Source organism: Pteropus medius, unplaced genomic scaffold, assembly GCF_902729225.1.
Source record: "Pteropus medius unplaced genomic scaffold, Ma_sr-lr_union100, whole genome shotgun sequence".
In the NCBI taxonomy this organism is placed as follows: domain Eukaryota; kingdom Metazoa; phylum Chordata; class Mammalia; order Chiroptera; family Pteropodidae; genus Pteropus; species Pteropus medius.
This window is the reverse complement of record NW_024354911.1, coordinates 1,324,673-1,344,355: the sequence shown is the minus strand read 5'-3', so window position 1 is coordinate 1,344,355 and position 19,683 is coordinate 1,324,673. Positions and strand designations below refer to the sequence as shown.

The 19,683-nt window shown below is 50.6% G+C and overlaps 1 protein-coding gene across 4 annotated transcripts in view; it reads right to left on the bottom strand.

Moving 5' to 3' along the window:
- Positions 1-3,595: 3,595 nt before the first annotated feature.
- PSTPIP1 (proline-serine-threonine phosphatase interacting protein 1) overlaps positions 3,596-19,683 on the bottom strand; it is a 36,331-nt gene continuing 20,243 nt past the window's right edge. The window contains exons 4-15 of one of the 4 annotated variants that reach the window (XM_039856673.1): positions 17,829-17,863; positions 17,504-17,610; positions 15,300-15,362; positions 14,572-14,670; positions 13,572-13,617; positions 12,660-12,739; positions 11,942-12,040; positions 10,729-10,825; positions 10,134-10,224; positions 5,573-5,628; positions 5,241-5,392; positions 3,596-4,134 (exon numbers count right to left, since the gene is read on the bottom strand). In XM_039856673.1, the coding sequence (XP_039712607.1) occupies positions 4,003-4,134; positions 5,241-5,392; positions 5,573-5,628; positions 10,134-10,224; positions 10,729-10,825; positions 11,942-12,040; positions 12,660-12,739; positions 13,572-13,617; positions 14,572-14,670; positions 15,300-15,362; positions 17,504-17,610; positions 17,829-17,863 (1,057 nt within the window). In that variant the 3' untranslated portion in view covers positions 3,596-4,002. The remainder of the gene's footprint in view (positions 4,135-5,240; positions 5,393-5,572; positions 5,629-10,133; positions 10,225-10,728; positions 10,826-11,941; positions 12,041-12,659; positions 12,740-13,571; positions 13,618-14,571; positions 14,671-15,299; positions 15,363-17,503; positions 17,611-17,828; positions 17,864-19,683) is intronic. The other 3 variants (XM_039856672.1, XM_039856674.1, XM_039856675.1) reach the window with 3 other exon arrangements.

Genomic DNA, 19,683 nt, shown 5'->3' with positions numbered 1-19,683 from the left:
CTCTACATATGGAAAAACAGACTTGTGGTGGTTTTTGGTTTTGCTTTTGACTATTATAAGAATTCTGCAAGGTTCACTTTTTTTCTTCACAACATAGTATGGTACTGTTTTTGTGTCAGACTGTAGGATTTGTCATTCCTTTTTGTTAGCCACGTGATTATGTTGATACCATGATTAACCAATGCAATGGATAGACATTCAGGTGGATTCCAGTCTCGCTGCAGTAAATACCTCCATGCACATATTGTCAGGCATTTAGAAAATTTTTTTAATTTAATTATTTTTTATTGAGGTGAAATTCACATTGCGCAAAACTAACCAATTTAAAGCGAACAATTAAGTGGCATTTAGTATATTCACAATGTTTTGCAACCACCTCTTAAATCTAGTTTCAATTTGCACAGGGGCTTATTGCCCTCATTTTACTGATAATGAAACTGAGGTGCAGAGAAAGTGTGACTTACTAAGACCACCCAAAGAAGTATGAGGTGGATTTAGATCCTGATATACTGACTTCCGGGGCCATGCTTTCCCCCTGCTCCATCCTGTCTTTGTGCGGCTCTCTGTCAGAAAGAGGGCTGCAGTTATTTTATACACCTAGTTACAGAGGCCACCCTCCCCTTACTGGTACCATCTCCCCTGCACACGAGGTTGTGACCTTGTGCATAGAGAATGGAGAAAGCTGCAGAGGCAGTGCATCTGACTTAGATTCATTTGTGTGTTTTCTTTTTCTTCCTGGTATAAATTGTGACCCAAGAGTTACTTTCGAGAGTTCTGTTCTTTGGCTACCTGAATGGAGTGCAGGCTGTGTTATCTAATACTCGTTACCCATCACTCTCTGGGGCCCATAGACACTGCGGCCTCTGTCAGAGATAATAAATATCTAGGCCAAAGGTTTCTAAAAAAATCTTTGCAGTTGAGCAGAATGTTCAATCAAGATGACAAGGTATTTTCAAGGAATAAATAAAGCACTGATACCTTTCTCCTCATTTCTTCCCTCTTGGTTGCACACACATGATCTGACCCCAGTGGTTAGTCTACTTGGCTGCCCAGCCTCTTCTGGGCCCTTGCTCAGGCTTTGTACTTTCTGCTACCCCACCTCTACCTCTTACTCCACCTGGGGGTACTGGCCAATCCTCAAGGCTCAGCTCAGAAATCACTCTTCATCTCCTTCCTTTCCACTCTTCCCACTTCTGTCTCATTCCATAAGTTCCCAAGTCCTGTCGATCTACTTGCCTGATTCTTCCACAGTTGCTCTCCAGCCCAGTTGCAACTTTCTGGATATGCCACCATCATCTCTGTGTGACAGCCTGCACCTGGTCTCCTGGTCCTACTCTTGCCCTGTTCACTTCCTACCTTGTGTCAGAGGGGTTATAGCATCTTAGTACCCATTCTGGGGGGTGGGTCAGTGAGCTCTTTGAGGGCACCCCTTATTAGCAGCCCCCCATTATCAAAGACAGTGCCAGTCACAAAGAAGTCACAATACCTTGCTTGAATTACTTCTGGGACAGCCAGAGAAGTTTTGTACCTGGCTGTGTGGGCAACATTTCTGGCCCCAGCGAGCATTTTCATAGCTAGGCCTTTTTATTCACTGACTTCTGTTTCTTTAGGTGAAGTGTAAGACCAAGCATCAGTTTACATTTTTCTCTACAAACATCCCTATGTATAAACCTCAGGTGTGTCAGGGACAGGTGTGTGTGTTTGGTCAGTTCTCTTGTAGGATGCGCTTTACGGGGGAAAATGACATGTCAGGAAGGATCAAGCCTCCGTAGTCTGATTTTTTTCAGAGGCCCAAAGCCTTTTCTCACCCGTCTGCCACATACCCTCTGGTGGAAGCAATGTTGATTGACATTAGCAGAGGACTGGTCTGGTCCACAGCTTCAGAGTCCTTCTTGGGGTTATTATAGGGCTGCCTTATGCCTTTTCACCTCTGCCTGGCCCCAGCCTGAATGCTTTGTAGACTTGCAAGGAGCCCACACACCTAAGGTGAGATGCCACAATTCAAAGGCACTGTCCCTACTTGAAAGAAGAAAGCCGTATCATGTTTGCTTAATCACACCTACTTTTTTGCTCAAGTGATGAAGGCAAGGGCATAAAGATGGGCATCTGCTATAAACACGGGAGCAGCCCCCTTTACCAGCCCCCTCCTTGCCCTTTTCCTAGGGCAGAGCTTGGTCAAAGACCTCATTTTTGCCCCTGTGCCATCAGAAATTTGCCAGGGCATGTGGTATAGTCTTCCATGTGACTGCCAGGTGGATGGCCGACCAGGAAGAGCCAGGACCAGTGGGAAGCCACAGAACCACTAAAGGCTTCTGTGGGTGTCATGATCCCCTTGAGATGTTGAAGTTAACTGGGGTGCCCAGTCCCCAGTCCCCAAGAGTGGCAGAGGAGGGCATCGTGAAGAGGTCAGATTAGTTCTCCCAGAGTCTCTTCTAGTTCTAAATCCTGGGGAGTTCCAGTAAGGACTCTCATTTCTTTCTCAGTTACATGAACCATCTCCTTGTCCCTTGTGGGGTAGCAGAGGCAGGCAGGAATAGAAAGGATCCCTTTTTTCTCTCCTGAAATAGCTTCAGCGTTTCCTTGGCTTATCTTAGGTCACCTGTTCCAGAAGCCTCATGACTGTTCTGCACATTGAGACATTTCCTGTACTGTCATTAACTTTCTGGGCTGTTTGGTTCCTTCCACCAGGTCAAGAGCTCCTTGAGTAAAGCAAGGGACTGAGGCTTTACTTATCTTGCTGTCGTAGGGGGCGGGCCACAAAGGTTTGTGAATGAGCAAGCAAATTAACAGTCCCAGAGAAAGATGGTCTACAAGGGACAGTTAACACCCTCAGCAGTATCTCTCAAGGTATACCCAGTGGAAGACCACATGTCTCCCACCCCGGTCCCAATAGTCTGGTCCTGAGTTGGGGGCAGGGGTGGGGAGGCTGCTGGCCTTTTATGCTGTCAAAGTGTTGGGGCTCCCATAGGTGAGTGTGGGGGAGGCCCAGACTGAGATGCTACCAGTTCTCCCGAGCTCTCTTCCATACCCACTCCTAAAGCCTTTGGCATGGATAGAGCCTACTATGACTGGAACAGGGCTTTGGCAGGCCTTGGCCAAACAAGTTATATTGTGGGGACTTGGGTCCAAAGAGAGAAATACCCAAGAGCATCAAGAATAGAAGAGAAGCATGGCCACCTCTGAACCCAGGGTCAGCCTGCCCTGAGCCCCTGGACAGGATTTGCCATGTTTGAATGAGCGTGGCCTGGGTGGCAGTGGCTTCCCTGGGCTCCAGCCAGGTCTGGGAGACAGGATCACTTTACCCACAGCCTCTTAGCCTGTCTTCCTGGCTTCCCATAATGGCCCTTCCACCTTCAGTGGGCCCATTTCCTATTTCTTGCCCCAAACTGAGTTTGGCTCGTCCCCAGAATGTTCCAGGCGTTCCCACCTTCTTTTTGTGCTCACATACCTGCTTGGCCCTGATACTTTTCTTTTCCTTATGTCCTGTCTGCTAACACCCATCCAAGATCCTGCTTTAGTCCCTCTGCCCCCAGGAAGCCTGGTCCCGCCCCCCATCGCAGCTCTCCTGAGCCCCTTCCCCTCCCACCCCCTCCTCCCTGACCCTTGTGGTCTTCCCTCATTTGCCTGAGTGTGAATATGTTTCCGTGGTAGTCTGGAAGTTCCCAGGGACCAAGGCTGGGGCTCCTCTCCATCCCCAGCCAGACCCTGGTGGGGCCTCAGTGACGGCACTGGAAAGGGGCAACTCTCTTCTCCCAGACTATTCCCTTCACTCCTTTGCCTCTGCATTGAACATTTGGACTGGGGCAAGAGAAAGAAAGGGACCCCTACAGACCAAGGAGAAAGAATGCACTCGTTTATTTCCTGCAGGAAATACTGCTCAGGAAGTAGCCAGCACCTGTGCAGAGGGGCTGTGTTGGTCTTGGGGCCCCTAGCCCTGCAGTGATGGAGGCACTGTTGGCCCCACAGACAGGGCAGGTCCTGGTGGGGGCTGCTGCCCCTTCCTCAGAGCTTCTCTAGGTAGGATCCAGGGACGAAGCCACGCTGCCCATTCCGTTCCACTGTCCACCAGCCATCCTCCCCTTCCAGGATGACCTCCAGGATGTCCCCTGCAGAGATGTCCAGCTCGTCGGAATTCTTGGCAACAGAATAAAGGTTCATCAGGCTGGAGGGTCCTGATGGGAGGATCTGGTCAGGCATCCCCCCACCCCAAGTGGTAAACTCAAGCTTGTCTCCCAGGTTGGCTGGCACTGCAGGGCAAAGCCTCTTGTCTGGGGCAGCCCTTGGAAACAGTTAGGGTGTGGGGTGCCCCATGGGACTTGGCCTCCTGTTTCCCTGCCCCCTGGTTTGTCATTGTAGGCCTCCCATAAGCCAGGGTTTCCCTGCTTCAGCTCCCTGCTGTCTCTTCTCCAACCTGCTCTAGACACAATAGTGACTTTAGTAAGTTAGGGGCCATTTGTGCTAGGCATGCCCAAGCCCAAGGGCATTCTCATAACAGGCTCTCCACACATAGCCTCCTCTCTGCAGGGCAGCTCCTCTGAGCTTCCTCAGCCCTGCTAGCCCATCACAAGCACATCATCTGTCTGGGCTATCCTCCCTGCCAAGGACTGGACTTTGGGAATCAGTGCAGTCCGCCATGCGGCCTGCCCAGCCCTAAGTGGGTGCTTGGCTTCAATCCAGGTAGATTTGGGGTTTGGCTCTGTACCCCTCACCTCAAAGCAGAGAGCAAATTGGACTCTTTGGGGGTCTTGGCACAGCTGCCCTGTGGCTGTTTGACCTATCTTCTCCCCGTGGACCACAGAAAACCAAACCCGGCATAGCTGAGGAGCTCATTCTGGCTGTGGGTTGTTCTTGGCACCCATGGCCATGGAGAACAGGGCCTTAACCCAAGGGTGCAGAGCCTGACCCTCAGCCCATTTTCTGCAGGTAGCCAAGCTCAGCTTGCCTGCATGTATGCACATGAACACGCACACACATACCCCATACATACAGGCACACACAATGCCCACATTTGCCTGGATATCATGTGTGTGTCTGAACAGATTCAGAATGGGTACCAGATAGGCCCTGGTACCCATTCATTAAAATTTGCTAAGTAGATATATGCACAGAGCCTGTCCTAAGAGCTGAGTGCTTTTCTAAGGGCACACACCCCAAGCACACTCACAGTGCATATATCTACATGTGAAAACACACTTGGGCATTCCTATGCCTTCCTGAGGAGAAGAGAGTGAGAGCCTCACCTGGGCTGTGTAGTCATAGAGCGCCCTGTAGTCCTGGGCTGGCAGGTTGGGGGGTCCTGGTGCCTCCTGCACTGCGACAGTGGCGTAGACACACTCATTCCGATTTGGAGTAGGGGTCACAGTGTCTGTGGAAGCTGAGAACAGAGTGAAGCCTGGAGCCCACCCCTTTCATAGGACACTGTTCCCTGGAGGCCCCGCCTTCGTGAACTATCCCTAGACTTGGTTTAGCCTCTATCCCTCCAACTGTTGGAGGGCTGGTCTGTGCATGTGGAAGTCCTCTCCCTCGCCCCAGGGTCACAATTGTTTCCAGGCCCCACATCACACTCAGTTACCTGCAGAAGCTGTCAAGAGTGTGGTCTTGGGACTCCCATGCAGCAGCCCAGAGAACCTGAGGACAGGGAGGAAAGCCGTTAGGTTCTGCAGGGTGGAGATGTGGCGGGAAGCCCTCAGAACTCCAGGGCTAGGGCCGCCCATAGTCTCTAGGTACACATGTGATTTATGGGGTGCCTCTCAGGCACAAGGGCTCCCAAAGGATGGTTCAAGTGGCTTTTCCTTCCCAGCAGTGCCCTTTTAGTCCCTCACACTGTCGAACTCCTCTCAGCACTTGTCAGGTCCCTGTTTCAACCTCTTACCATCCTCTGACCAGCAATGAGCTGCCTCTCAGAGGCTGGGCCACTCATGCCCACTGGGATCACCATCTGCATGGGCCCAGTCAGCCTGCCTCCCTGTGGCCCCACCCTGATCTGGTCAGCCCAGCCACTCCTGGGAGTTCTAGGAGGCAGTGTTGAGCTAATTCACTCCTTCCCCTGTGCCTGGATTAGATCCTGACTGAGCTGGAGTTATGAAGGTTCATTGAATAAAAGAAAAGAACCGAACAAGCAAGAGGCAGACACTGGGAGCCCCTCATAAAGCTGACAGTGCTAAGGGCTACATAAGTAGAGGTTGATACTACTTACCTGCCTCAGGAAAGGCTGCCTGGCAGGGTCAAGTTTTGAAAGATAGCTTTAACAGGCTTTAAAAGCCATCACCAGTGAATGGAGAAGGGGTGCAAATGTGCAGAGGAGGGACTGGACAGGTAGAGGAGTTTGGGGAATGGATTGGACCAATTTAGAAGGTGTGGAAAACAAGATTGTAAAAGGACTGAAGGGCCTTGAGTTCCCTGCAAGGGGCTGGGCCTGTGGGGTGGGAGGGACCCTTCCTACAGATAGGAGAATCCAGTATAGCCCCAACCTTCTCCCCGCCCCCCCCGCCCCCCCAGTGTTTGTGGAGCTATGGCCTGGGAGTGGACATGCAGGCCCACCTGGCACACATGAGAAGGTCTTCTGCTAACACAGGCTGTGGAGGTATAGCACCTATGGAATACTCCTGCCCCTTGGGTAGCAGGGGGCGGGGTTAAAGCCAGCAGGACAGTGGCTGGGAGGAGCAGAGCTTGTTGAGGCCTTTGTGTGCCCTGCCTCACTGCCCTGTTTTCCCAGAGTTGTCTATACTTGTGACTCCAATTCCTTCCTTCGCTCACTTCCCAGACATTGCCCCCAGCCCTTCCTCATCCTAACCTGGATTCTGGCTGTTCCTTGCAGCAACTTTTCCCACTCCCTCCATCTCCTTCATCTCATGGGACCTCTCTTTTTCTTTTCATTTTCATGGGGTACCCTTTTCTGTCCTTTTAAATTTATTTTTCAATTACTGTTGACATACAATACTATATTAGTTTCAGGTGTACAACATAGGGATTAGACATTTACATGCCTTATGAAGTGATCACCGTGATAAGTCTAGTACCCATCTGCCACCATACATAGTTGTTATAATATTGACTATATTACTTATGCTCTAGTTGACATCCTCGCAACTATTTTTATAACTGACAATTTGTACTTCTTAATCTCTTTACCTTTTTCACTGACCCTTCCAACCCCCCTTCCCATCAAGTGACCATCAATTTGTTCTCTGTATCTGTGAGTTTTTTTGTTTTGTCTGGTCATTTATTTCGTTGTTTAGCTTCCACATATAAGTGAAATCATACAGTATTTATCTTTCTCTGACTTATTTCATTTAGAATAATACTCTCTAGGTCCATCTTGCAAATGGCAAGATTTCATTCTTTTTTACAGCTGAATAATATTCCATTTATATATGTGTACCACATCTTCCTTTTCCATTCATTTATCAATGGACACAAAGGTTGCATCCATAACTCGGCTATTGTAAATAATGCTGCAATGAACATAGAAGTATGTGCATCTTTTCATATTAATGTTTTTGAGTTTCTTTGGATAAATACCCAGAAGAAGAATTCCTGGGTCATATGATAGTTCTCTTTTTAATTTTTTGAGTAACCTCCATATTGTTTTCCATGGTGGTTGTACCCATTTACAATCCTACCAATAGTGCACAAGGGTACCCTTTTTTCCATATCCTCACCAACACTTGTTTGTTGATTTATTGATAATAGCCATTTTGACAGGTGTGAGGTGATATCTCATTGTGATTTTGATTTGCAATTTCCTGAGTATCTTTTCATATGTCTGTTGACCATCTGTATATTCTCTTTGGAAAATGTTTTTTCAGGTCCTCTGCCCTTTCTAAAATTAGATTGTTTGTCTTTTCAGTGTTAAGTAGTATCAATCCTTTATATATTTTGGATATTAACCCCTTATTCAATGTATTGTTAGTGAATATCTTCTCCCATTCAATTTGTTGATGTGCAAAAACGTTTTAGTTTGATGTAGTCCCACTTGTTTATTTTTGTTTTTGTTGTCATTGCCCTAGGAGACATATCCAAAAAAAATATTGCTAAGATCAATATCAAAGAGTTTACTGCCTATGTTTTCTTCTAGTTTTAGTTTCAGGTCTTACATTTAAGTCTTTAACCCATTTTGAATTTATTTTTGTATATGGTGTTAAGAAAGTGGTCTAATTTCTTTCTTTTTTTTCCCCCCAACACCATTTCTTGAACAGACCACATAGTATATTCTTGTCTCCTTTGTCATAGACTAATTGGCCATATATGAGTGGGTTTATTTCTGGGCTCTCCATTCTGTTCCATTGATCTATGTGTCTATTTTTATGCTAGTACCATGCTGTTTTGACTATTATAGTCTTATAGTTTGAAATCAAGGAGCTTGATACCTCCAACTTTGTTCTTCTTTCTCAAAATTCCTTTGGCTATTTGGGGTCTTTTGTGGTCCCGTATAAATTTTAGGATTATTTTTTCTAGTTTTGTGAAAAATGCCAATGGAGTTTTAATAAGGATTGCATTGAATCTATAAATTGCTATAAATTGAGTAGCATGTACATTTTAATGGTGTTAATTCTTTTTATCCATGAGCATGGTACATCTTTCCATTTATTTGTATCTTCTTCAATGTCTTACAGTTTTTTGAATACAGATCTTTTATTTCCTTGGTTAAATTTATTCCTAGGTATTTTATTCTTCTTGATAACAATTGTGTATGGGATCGTTTTCTTAATTTCTTCTGATAGTTCATTATTGGTGTACAAAATGCAACCAATTCTGAAAATTAATATTGCATCCTGCTACTTTACTGAATTTGTTTATTAATTCTGGTAGTTTTTTGGTGGAATCTTTAGGTTCCACTCTATATAGTATCATGCTATCTGCAAATAATGACAGTTTTACTTCTTCCTTTCCAATTTGGATGCCTTTTATTTCTTTTTCTTTTCTGATTGCTGTGGCTAGGAATTCCAATGCTATCTTCAGTGACAGTGTGAGAGTGGGCATCCTTGTCTTGTTTCTTTTCTGTCCTTTCTTGACACTGTCCCAGGTGAGATTTTCATCCAGTTGTTTAAATGACCACCTGTGCTGGGATCCAGGTTCTCACTAGGGGTGCAGGGAGGCCTGAGTCCCTCAGGATTTTGGTAACATTGTGATAGTGTGAGCGTCCTCCTCTTGCTGTCATTGCTTTCTCAAGGTTCTCAGAGGGGTGTGCTGTGCTCCCTGCTCTGAGTGGCAGTGGTTTTTATGAGCCTTTGTTTCCTGGAGGTGTCCTGTAGGGAGATTCTAGGGGCTTCTGAGGTCTTAGAAGTGAGCTGTCCTCAGAGAGCTGGGAGCTTCATTGACCCCCACCTTTTGCCCACTTCCCAAAGGCAGGACCTCCTCTATACAAGGTTGGATGGAGAGAGGAGGTCATGGGGGACCTCAGGGTGGGGATTTGGCTTAGGCATCACTTGAAACCCTGGGTGTTTCTTGATGCCCAGAGACAGGGCATATGATCCCCTTCAGGACCTGGCTGCTGGAGCAGGGAGCTCCCTGAGCAGGCTAAGGCACCCCTAAGAGCAGTCACCATTGTCACCCAATGCCTAAAGCAGGAGGGTTCTTTGGTTCTGAGTCTGACCCCAACACTCATGGGCCCAGGACCTAGAGAAAGTGAGTGATTGTGCAAGTGATGCACTGAGGCATGGCACTAAGACCCAACCACAGCTAGGCCAAAGAAGGACTCCTGAAAAGCCTGGAGAATTCTCTAGGAGTACTGGCTGTAGGGCCTGATCCTATGCCCTCATCCTGCACCAGAGGGAGTGTCACCACTGCAGCCTGACAGTCTAGGGCACCAACTCAGGATAGCAGCAGGGCTCAAGAGACAAGTAATCCAGCCTAGGGCTGGATTAGGGCCACCCAGGAGTTTTGAGCATTCTCTAGTGAATAAGTGGGGTATGAGAATTTGTTTAATGCCTGAGTCCTCTTGGGCTGATGATGTCATGAGGCCAGGTTGAGCGTGTGTTGTCCCTAAAGAGTGCTCAGCACCCGAACATGGCACCAAGAACACAGTAAGTGCTTAATAAATATATGTGGAACAGCCAGTTGCAGGAGGTGAGGCTAGACCTGCTTGCTGCCCTTCTACCCCACCCCACCTCTGTGTCCTAGTGGGGTCTCACCTTTTTATCATGCCACAGGATGGTTGTATGCCAGGACTACTGGTTGATAGGGCGACCTCCCGATCGTAGTAGTTTTGGTAGGGCACCGGAGCTGTGGAGAACAAGCTTGTGAGGCCCAGAGTGGCTGAGGACAGGGAAAATAGGACTTATGCCACCTGATTACCCCAACTAGTCCCCATCCAGAGACCCAGACTGGGGACCTACTTTCTCATTCTGACCTTGATGCTTGGGGAGATGGCCTCTCTCACTTCCACGCAAGATCCAACTTTGGACACTGTGGACTTATAATTTAATGGGACCAAACAGCTTGGGATGGGGGCTCTGAGGAGGCCCTCCACCTCCATTTGCCCTTCTGAGTATTACAGTGTTATCAAGCTCTCTTCATCTGCCTCAGAAGAGGGAGCAGGCCAGGAAACCAGCCAGGGGACCATATTGTTCTTCCCTAGGGTCTGGCCACATCTCCTCCACCTAGAAGGGATCTGTGGGCCACTCCAGCCTTGACTTGGCAGTTGAGGCTTAGAGAACGAGGGCCAGGCCTCCTAGGGATGGATAGGTCTGGACCCAGAGGCTGTGCCGCCTGCAGGCCGGGCCTCACCTGGGGGCTCCGTGCCCGTGCTCCTGGACTGGATGAAGCTGTCGATGTCAGATTCCACACTGCAGCCTTCCAGTGTCACCCGCACCTCCTCATAGAACTAGGAGAAGGAAAGAGCAGAGGCTGAGAGGCCAGGCCTTTCCTCAATGCTCACCCTTGTCAAAGCCCTGCCCCTCTATGGGTCTGAACTCTGGCCAGGGGTTCACACCCCACCAGCCTCCTCACAGGCCTTGTATGCACAGCTCAGTGGCTGTGTTCAGGGGCTCTTGGGGTATAACTTCCTAAGGATTCAGAGCCCTGGCTGACAGTGTCTCTTGGTTCCTAAACACCTTGTATGCACAAGGTCCCATGCAAGGGACTTCACTCACTCTTGTCCTCTGCAGTAGACTCTATTTTCCCCATTTTATAAATGGGAAAATTCAGAGATGGAAAGTAACTTGCCCAATGTCACAGAGCAAGAATTTAGTGTGGCCAGGCTTTGGTTCCAGTATGGCAGGATCCAGAGCCCACCCTCCTTTCTCTGCCACAAGGAGGCCACCAGGTGGGCTCAAGTCGTTTGGTGGAGCAGGGTGGGAAACCCAAAATCCTAAAGCCTCCAGGTAGAGGGGTAAGGCAAGGAACAGCAACAAGCTTTGGGGAGTCAGGGCTGCCTTAGGAGAGAGCTCATGGTTTGGGGGCTTTATTAAAGGGGTCAGAGACCGCAGTGGGGAGGTGGTGGCCCCTCTCTGTTGGGTAGGATCCACCCCAATTACCCAGCATATAGAGCTCAGTAAGGGAACCAGGACACCCCAGAGATGTCTGGGGAACAGAGGAAGGACTAAACCATAGCTCTTGCAAATGCCAGGCCTGGAGCAGAGCAGCCCAGGGTCTTCCAGCCTCTCTGCATATCTTGGAGGGGCTATGTCCAGCTTCCTTTCTGACTCTGGCAGAGGGAGCATGTACTCTGAGAGCAGAGCTAAGACCCTGGAATAGGGTTAAGCAAAGAAGGAAGATGCCAGAGTAACCACAGAAGCATAGTCTTCCGGGCAGAGAGGCTATGGCCCTGTGTGGTACTGAGCTCCCTGTCCTTGGGGCCTTGGGGACAGAAGCTGAGGCCTGAGGTATTTGTTGACAGGCTCAGATGGACCTGGGCATGCTATTACCTAGAAGTTGCCCTCTCTTCATGTCCCTCCTCCAGCCAGCTCACTCCCTATCCCTTCCTGCCCTTGGCCCCTACCTCATCATCCTTGACGCATTGCATGGAGAGCTGGTTGCAGTGTACCCACAGGGCATTGCGGAGGATGGTCAGCCTGTCAAACTCTTGCAGCTGGAAGGCCTGGGTGTGTGGGGGTGGGGGTGAGAAATGTATAAGTTACTACAGGGCTAGGCCAGGCTGGACCTCACTCACAGCTCAGCTGGAGCTGGCAAGCCAGACCCCTGACTGCTGAAAGCTAAGTCTAAAGGGTCTCTTTCTGGGGGTCCCCATCCCCACCTCTGCTAGCATTTGAGGCTTCTAGAAGGGAGGTTGAGCTGCCTATGGGGTTCTTGCCCTTACCCTCCTTCCAGGCCCCACCACACACTGGAAAGGCCCTGGGAGGATGTTGTGAGAGGAACATAGGACCTGGATACCTGACCCCTGTCTCCCAGGTCCTGCTCATCAGCAAGGCCTAGGGAAGCTATGGGTTTTGTCTGAACCTCAGTTTTGACTTTAGCAAAAAAGGGATGAAGGATGCCTGCTTGAAACAAAGGGACCCAGAGCACAAAGTCAGGTGGTAAGCTCCCTGGGAGCAGGGTCCCAGCATGGGGCCTAGAGAGTCAGTGCATGAGTGAATGAATGAAGGAATGAGGCCTTTCCCCCACCCCATTGCCTCATGTTTCTCCATGAAGTGCCTGGAGTAGGGATGGATGTATTTCCCACTTTGCAGCTGGGGAAACTGAAGCCTAGGGTCACTCACCTCACAGGTAGTCCGGTGCTCCTGTTCCCATTCACCCCGCACCTTCTCTAGCTGCTCTATGTTCTGCCTGTACACCCGCTCTGGAAGCACAAGTGGACCTCAGGGAGGCTGGTGGCCTGGATACCTTCCTCCACCACCCACTGCTTTGCTCCTGCAATACCCCTGACCAGAGTGCCTTCTTTCCCAGAAAGACCTGCCCTGGTTGCTGGTACCACATCTGGACACTTGTCAGGGCCATCCATTCTGGCACTACTCCTTTTGGGGTAAATCTTAGCTCCCCACTGTGCTCTGAGCTGCCCAAGGCTGAAGTAGAGACCATACACCTAAAATCAGAGTCCAGGCCTCTCATCGTTCCTGAATCCCACCCTCTTATTTTCCAGATGGGAAACAGGCTTGGGGAAGGCAGCACTGAAGAAAGGGTGGAGGAGAGTGTAACTGTTGGGCTGGGAACCCAGCAGGTTTGACCATGACCTCTGTCCCTAGAACTCTGGAGTTCACCTGTCCCCCAGCCATGGGAGCAGCTGAGTCCTGGGAAAGGCATAGCAGAAGGGAGAGCCTTCCCAGGAGAGGGGTAGGGTGAGTTCTCTGTCCTAGAAATATGCCAGCAGAAACAAGGGATGTTGGGAGTTCTGGCATCAAGTGAAGGATAGATAGAGGAGACAGGCCCAGGTGTGTGTGTGTGTGTGTGTGTGTGTGTGTGTGTGTGTGTGTGTGTGTGTGTGTGTGTGTGTGTGTGTGTGTGTGTGTGTGTGTGTGTGTGTAGAGAAAGCAGAAGAGCTGTAGATGTTTGCATAAGTATGGAAGTGAGAATGACAAGCTTATGAGACTGTATAGTCAGGTATGAGTGTGTATGTCCCCAGGATAGATGTCCAGGCCACCATCCAGATCTGAGGAGGCAGGCAGGCCACGTACCTGCCTCCAAGGCCGATTCTTTGCACTGCTTAGCTTTGTTCTGGCTCTGAAGAGACAAAGGGAAAGCGGTGCTGAGCCCCTGCCCCAGAGGCCACCTGGCCCCAGCTCTGGGCCCCCAGCCTCCCTGGGTGATTCTGAAGTGCCTCTGTCACACTTCTCCCTGGCCACCAAGGAGGATACTCAAGAGTCAACTGTGAGCAAGTTCCATCATTTACTCCAGCCTCACCTCACGAAGGACCATAATAAAAAAGTTTCCAATTTAAAAAAAAAAAAGAATAAAAACAGAAACCTGCATCCTATGTAAATACACATGAAAACTAGATGTCAAGACCTAGAGGGAGGAATACAGACCAGGGACCAGGCCCTGAGGCTTCATGTGGCTGGTTCTGAACCCACTGGCCTCAGGACTTGGGCTCTGCCCCCTCAACTTGCTGTCCTCAATTCATCCCCAGGCCGCCGCCCTCTCTGGGCGTGTGCAATGGATAAAATATGCTCTTGGGCCCTGGTGGCATAGAGTCCAGAGTAGTCAAAAGCTTGGTCTCTAGACCACCTGGGTTTGGATCCTTACTCTGTTGCTTCTTGGCTCTGAGACCTTAGACAAGTCACTCACCATCACTGGGCCTCAGTTTCTTCTCTGTGACATAGGTTTATGAGCCCTTCTCCAAGGGTTGTGTGAGGGTTAGCATCTGCTCTCATTGCCCTGTGAGCTCGGGGCCTGGGTGGGCCACAGTGGGCCTGCTTTGAGGAATGGGTCCTTGGGTGCAGCCTGGAGATGGCAAAAGGGGTAAAGCTGACCCTGTCTGTCCATGCCCTGAGGTTCTAGGAAACCCATTTCACAGATTGGAAGACGAGGTTCAGAGAGCGGTGAGCAGCTAGCATGTCCCAGATGCACACCTTTCTTGGGGGTGTCTGCAGGACCCTTCTCCTGCCTCCCCCGCCCTGCCCCAGCACTGGGTGACAGCACTGGGTGACAGCATATGGCCTCAGTGGCCCTACGCACCTTCTCCACCTGCTTCTGTTGGCCATTGGCACTAACGCGCTCGAAGGCCTGCTCAGCATCGTCTGCATCCCGACACTTCTGCTCATATGTCTTCTTGGACTGGGGGTGTGGAGGAACGTGACTTGGGGGTGTGGAGGAACATGACTCCTTGAGCCTGGCCTCCCTTCTCCCTGTTGGGAGCTGTGGGTGGAGTGGGGGCCTCCTCACCAGGGACAGAGATTTGGAGGTCTCGAATGGGGAGGAAGAAGAGGGTTTTGTTCCCGGGCCTCTTCCCACTGGGGATGGTATAGCCCTGCCCATGGCCCAGCCTCTCCAAACGTGTGGTTGCATCAAAGGTGTGAGACCCTGGGTCTCAGTTTCCCCAGCTTCAAGTCTCTGAAAATACCATGTATCTTCATGATGCTAGCCTCTGCACATATTGTCCACTCTTGTGGAAGCTTTTTTTCTCCTCACCCTGTGTCCTAGGGGACACAGCTCAGGGGCCCCTTCTCCCACTACCCTTCAATTCCTCAGCTGACAGCATGTATCACCCTGTGGGCCACTGTCTGGGACTGACCGCCTGCCCACGGGCCTATCCATGTGGGGCTTTGGCACCCAGTGCAGCCCTGATCACCTGAGAGGCTGCTGCATGTGTTGCTAGATGAAGATCTGAACAAGCCCTGTCCCAGGGGCCCATCCCAGGTTTCCTGGGGTCCACTACCCTCGAGACCCAAGAGCCTTGCACTCACCTCCATGGCCTTCTTGTAGAGTGACAGCTTGCTTTTCTGGACACGGTCCATGACGGCCTCATACTACAGGGGACATGGGGCTCTTAGTGGGGGACTGTGGCCTCTGGATGCTCCCCTAGGCCAAGTGGATGGGATTTCCCTGGGATGAGGCACAGCATCCTCTCCTGGCTCTGAAGAGGGTGGTGACAAAAGGCACTCCCTCTCTCACGGCCTGCTCTTTCACAATTATTGCTCAGAACAGAAAGCTAGAGAAGCCCAGGGCATGGGTATGCCCATTGTGTCCTCTTATTGGCTGCAGACTTGGACTTGGTCTCTAGCTGGAGAATACCCAACCTATGTGCATGTGCACACACAGTTCTTCACTCACAGCCTCTGTACCTGTGAAGCTGTCACACACCATGTATACACTTTGGCACACACATGCACACAAAGTTCCACATGACACATGCAGAAGTGCACACTAATAGGCTCTCACACTCACTGCTCCCACCTGCACACATAGGCTTCACATACACACTATGCACAAGTATACACAAGCACAATCCCATGATGGCCCCCATTGCACAGCCACGGGCCTATTTGCACAGGTGAACACACATACACTTAACTTAGTCATGGCCACACATGAACACATGGGCCATTGCACCCTCACCTCACCTCCCAGGCTCCTTATTCAGATAGAAAGGATGAAACTCAGCCTGGACAGAGATTGAGAATGAGCTATGAGAAGAATTGGAAATAAAAATCTCATGTTGGGGCTGGAGTCAGTTTGTGCCTGGGGTCACAGTGGGGCTTGTGCCAGGCAAGCCACCTGGTCACACATAAAACACTGAGACACATGCACATGCTCATAGGCATGCACGCATGTGTGCCCATGTTCTACACACACAGACTTGCACAGACATGCTCAGGCAAGCTTCCTTGCACACTATATCATAGCCTGCTTGTGGGGCTGCTGGCTGACCTGGGGAAGGTGTTGCTCTGTCCCAAACAACTTTTGCAGACATCGTGGCAAGTCCTTGCTCAGAGAGATCACCTGCTCCAGCACCTCAAGGCTGGGCAGGCTTCTGGGGCTGGCTCTGGGGACCTACTTTCTGCTCAGGAACCTTAATTTAGAATTCAGAAAGTCCAAGACCCTGGCTGACCAGATAGGCAGACAGCTGAGTTTCTGTGGTCAGAGCCACTAAATGGAGCTGGTGCCATGTCTGAAGACTGAGGGGCCACTGCTTCTGGGCTGGATCACCCAAAACTTGGGAAGTGGATATGTGTCCCATCCTGCAAGAGGGAAGCTGAGGCACAGAGAAAGGATGCAGCTTGACCAGGACAACCAGGAACAACCTGGCCCCAGCCATGAGCTGGCACCTTCTTCTCCTTCACAGCTCAGTTGTGTGGACTTTTCCATTTTTGATTCTTCAGATAGTTTATAATAATCTTTCTCCAAGCAAGAAGTATTTCTGTGTGCTGGCCTCTTCCTCCCTGGTCAGGGTATATCCTCATCACTAAGACCCTGACAGGCTAAGCATGTATGCCCATCTGTCCTCCCAGTGGGCCACATGCTCAGCCCATCAGAGTGTCGGCTTAGGAGGGGACCCTGGGACACAGAGGTCACCAAGCCCACTTCCCAGCCCACCACGGCAGCTTCTTTGACAAGTAGCCTCCAATCTCTGCTTGCATACCTCCCATGATAGGAACCTCACTTCTTTTCCACGTAGTCCCTCCATCTAGGGATAGCCTATGCATGGGTGAGAAGTACCTTTGGATGCTGAGGTAAGCCTGACACCCTTCTCACTCCCGGCAGGCTCTGTCCCCTAACCTTAGGCAGCCCTGCAGAGTGGCTACAGTCACTGGCTCTGGCCTGCCTTTCTCCGGACAAACAGCCCATATACTTGGTCTCAGGACCAGTTTCTAGTGACTCCCCAACTGAGGTTGCTTCCTTTGGAAGTACCCCCAGGCTGTCACTGCCCTCTGCAGTCTGCTTCTGTAGGATGGTCAACAAGACCCATGTCTTCCCCTCTTCCTGGCGTGAGATGGCTTAGGAGGGCTCCCAAGAGCTGAGCCCTTCCCTCACCCCCAAGCTTGGGTGCTGCTCCCCACCCTCTATTGGCTCTGTCCGGAGGGTCCATCTCCCACCACCTCCATAGCAATGGAGGCCACTTCCCACTTAGGGTCTTGGTGATGGGGGTGCTCCCTAGCATTCACTTTACCTTCTTCCTCTGTTCCTTCTGCCTCTCTCGGAATTCCTCGAGGCTGCGCAGCTCTTCACGCAGAGTCAGGGCCAACTGGATGTGGGAGCTGCCCACGTCCTCCATTTCTGGGGGCGGAGTATGGGCATCAGTCTCTTACATCAGACCTGATGGGCTTCAGCCATCCACACACTCACCCCACCCAGGCTAGTGTCTATTGCCCCAAATCCTCTTCCAGTCCTGCAGGCCTGAGCTCCTCTCTTGGCCAGAATCCATCCACCTCTGTTTATGTTCCCAGAAGTTCCTGTCACATTGCAGCCCGGGGTGAGGGAGAGTTGGGACTTACGGTGCTTCAGGGAGTCAAAGGAGGCCCTCAGGGAGCTACAAAACAGAGAGGCTAGGGTCAGCAGGAGGGGAGGACAGCAGAACCTGGAGTCTCAGTTGGCCCCAGGGACTTACATTTTGGCAGGCGGGCCTATGTCGCACGTGCGTGCGCGCACGCGCACGCACACACACACGCACACGCGTGCATCCGCTGCCTGGTCCTCACCTCCTTTTGGATCTAACATCTCACAGATACCTCAGACTCTGAGTATATAAAACTGGACTCAACACCCCACAAACCTGCTCCTCCTGCAGGGCTACCCTCTCAGCAAAGGCACCACCATCTACCTGGTTATACACAACAGAATGCAGAATGACTTTGGCTCCACCCTCTTCCTCCTCCTGCACTACCTTCTAGATGTCCTAACTGCCCACCTCTCACTGCCACCACCCTAGCCACTGCCTTGTCATCTCCATCCCTCCAGCTTTCCACCTGTTACCCATTTTCTCTGTCCCGTGCCCCACGTCACCTGAGTACCCGCCGGCTCCTTCCATATGCGTTGTTCCTTCTTGCCTCAGGGCCTTTGCACATGATAATTCCCTATGCAGCTTCTTTGCCTAGCTTCTTCTGTCCCTTCTGAACACTTGTTCCTGTTGTCACCTTGGACTGATGTTTTGATTATCTGTCACCTCACTGAACTGTAGGCCCACTGAACAGGGACAATGCCTGGTTCTCCTTATTACCCCCAGGCTTATAGGCCAGAGCAACAAACTCATTCCCGGGTTTTCCCCCTATGCCATTCAGAGAAACTGTCACCAACATCTCCCTAAAGTCTATCCTTATGTGTCTCCATTGTATGTCAAGGACAGGGACCCCAAGCAGGTCTCTCTACTCTCTGCTATCAGTCACTGGTGTGCTTGTGTAACTCATTCTGTTGCCCTTTTTGACTTGACTCTCAGGATGCTCAGCCTGGAATTCTGTGCTCAAACACAGTTTATATTTCCAGTGTAAGTATCTCCTTCTGTACTCTCCCTACCACATGCCATGTACCACCTCAGTTCCCTGCTTTGGCCTCCCTACCTGCTGCCCACCCGCTGGCCAGGAGGCTGCTGCCTCCCAGCCGACAGGAGTGGCTCCTCTTACTTCCCTGGGGATGAGGCAGGGATGTGAGAGTATAAGAGTTTAAATCCATGCCCCTTGGGGGCCTGTTCCTGCTCCATGTAACTGCAGAGGGGTTCACAGGAAGTTGGCTCCAGCTCTGCCCACCTCAAAACCCCTTAATTTCCCAAACTCCTGCCCTGTGCAGCTTCTGGGAGCATGTGGTACCCCAGCATTCTACCTGGGGCAGGATGAGCAAGAGGGGAGGCAGTGACAGCTTTCTGGGGGAGGTGGTGTTTTAGCCACACCTTGAAGTGTGGGTAGCACTGGGCAGGGGACAAATGGGGGCAACAGCCAGAGCAAAGTTTCGAAGGGAGAGTCAAGGTAAGCTTTCTGCAGGGCTGGATGTGTGGTTTAAGGAATATCAATACGCCCCCTCCACCTACCTAATGCTGTCTTTAAAATGTATTGAAAGGGCTGATGGGGATTGAAAGTGGATCTCTCTAGTTTGGGGACAGAGTCTTATTTGTGAATTCTCTATTGCAGGTGGGAATAACCTCCTTTTACTATATGTGGCTGAGCCTCCAGGCCTGAGTGAGGTTTCTGGCTACTCTTTGTGGGAAGAGTGAATGACAGCCTGGAATGCTTCCATGTTGTGGGCACTTGAGGGGGTGTATTTGGGGTCAGCACCTCTGAGAAAGGTGGCCAAATACACCCCCTCAAGTGCCCACAACATGGAAGCATTCCAGGCCGTCATTCACTCTTCCCACAAAGATCA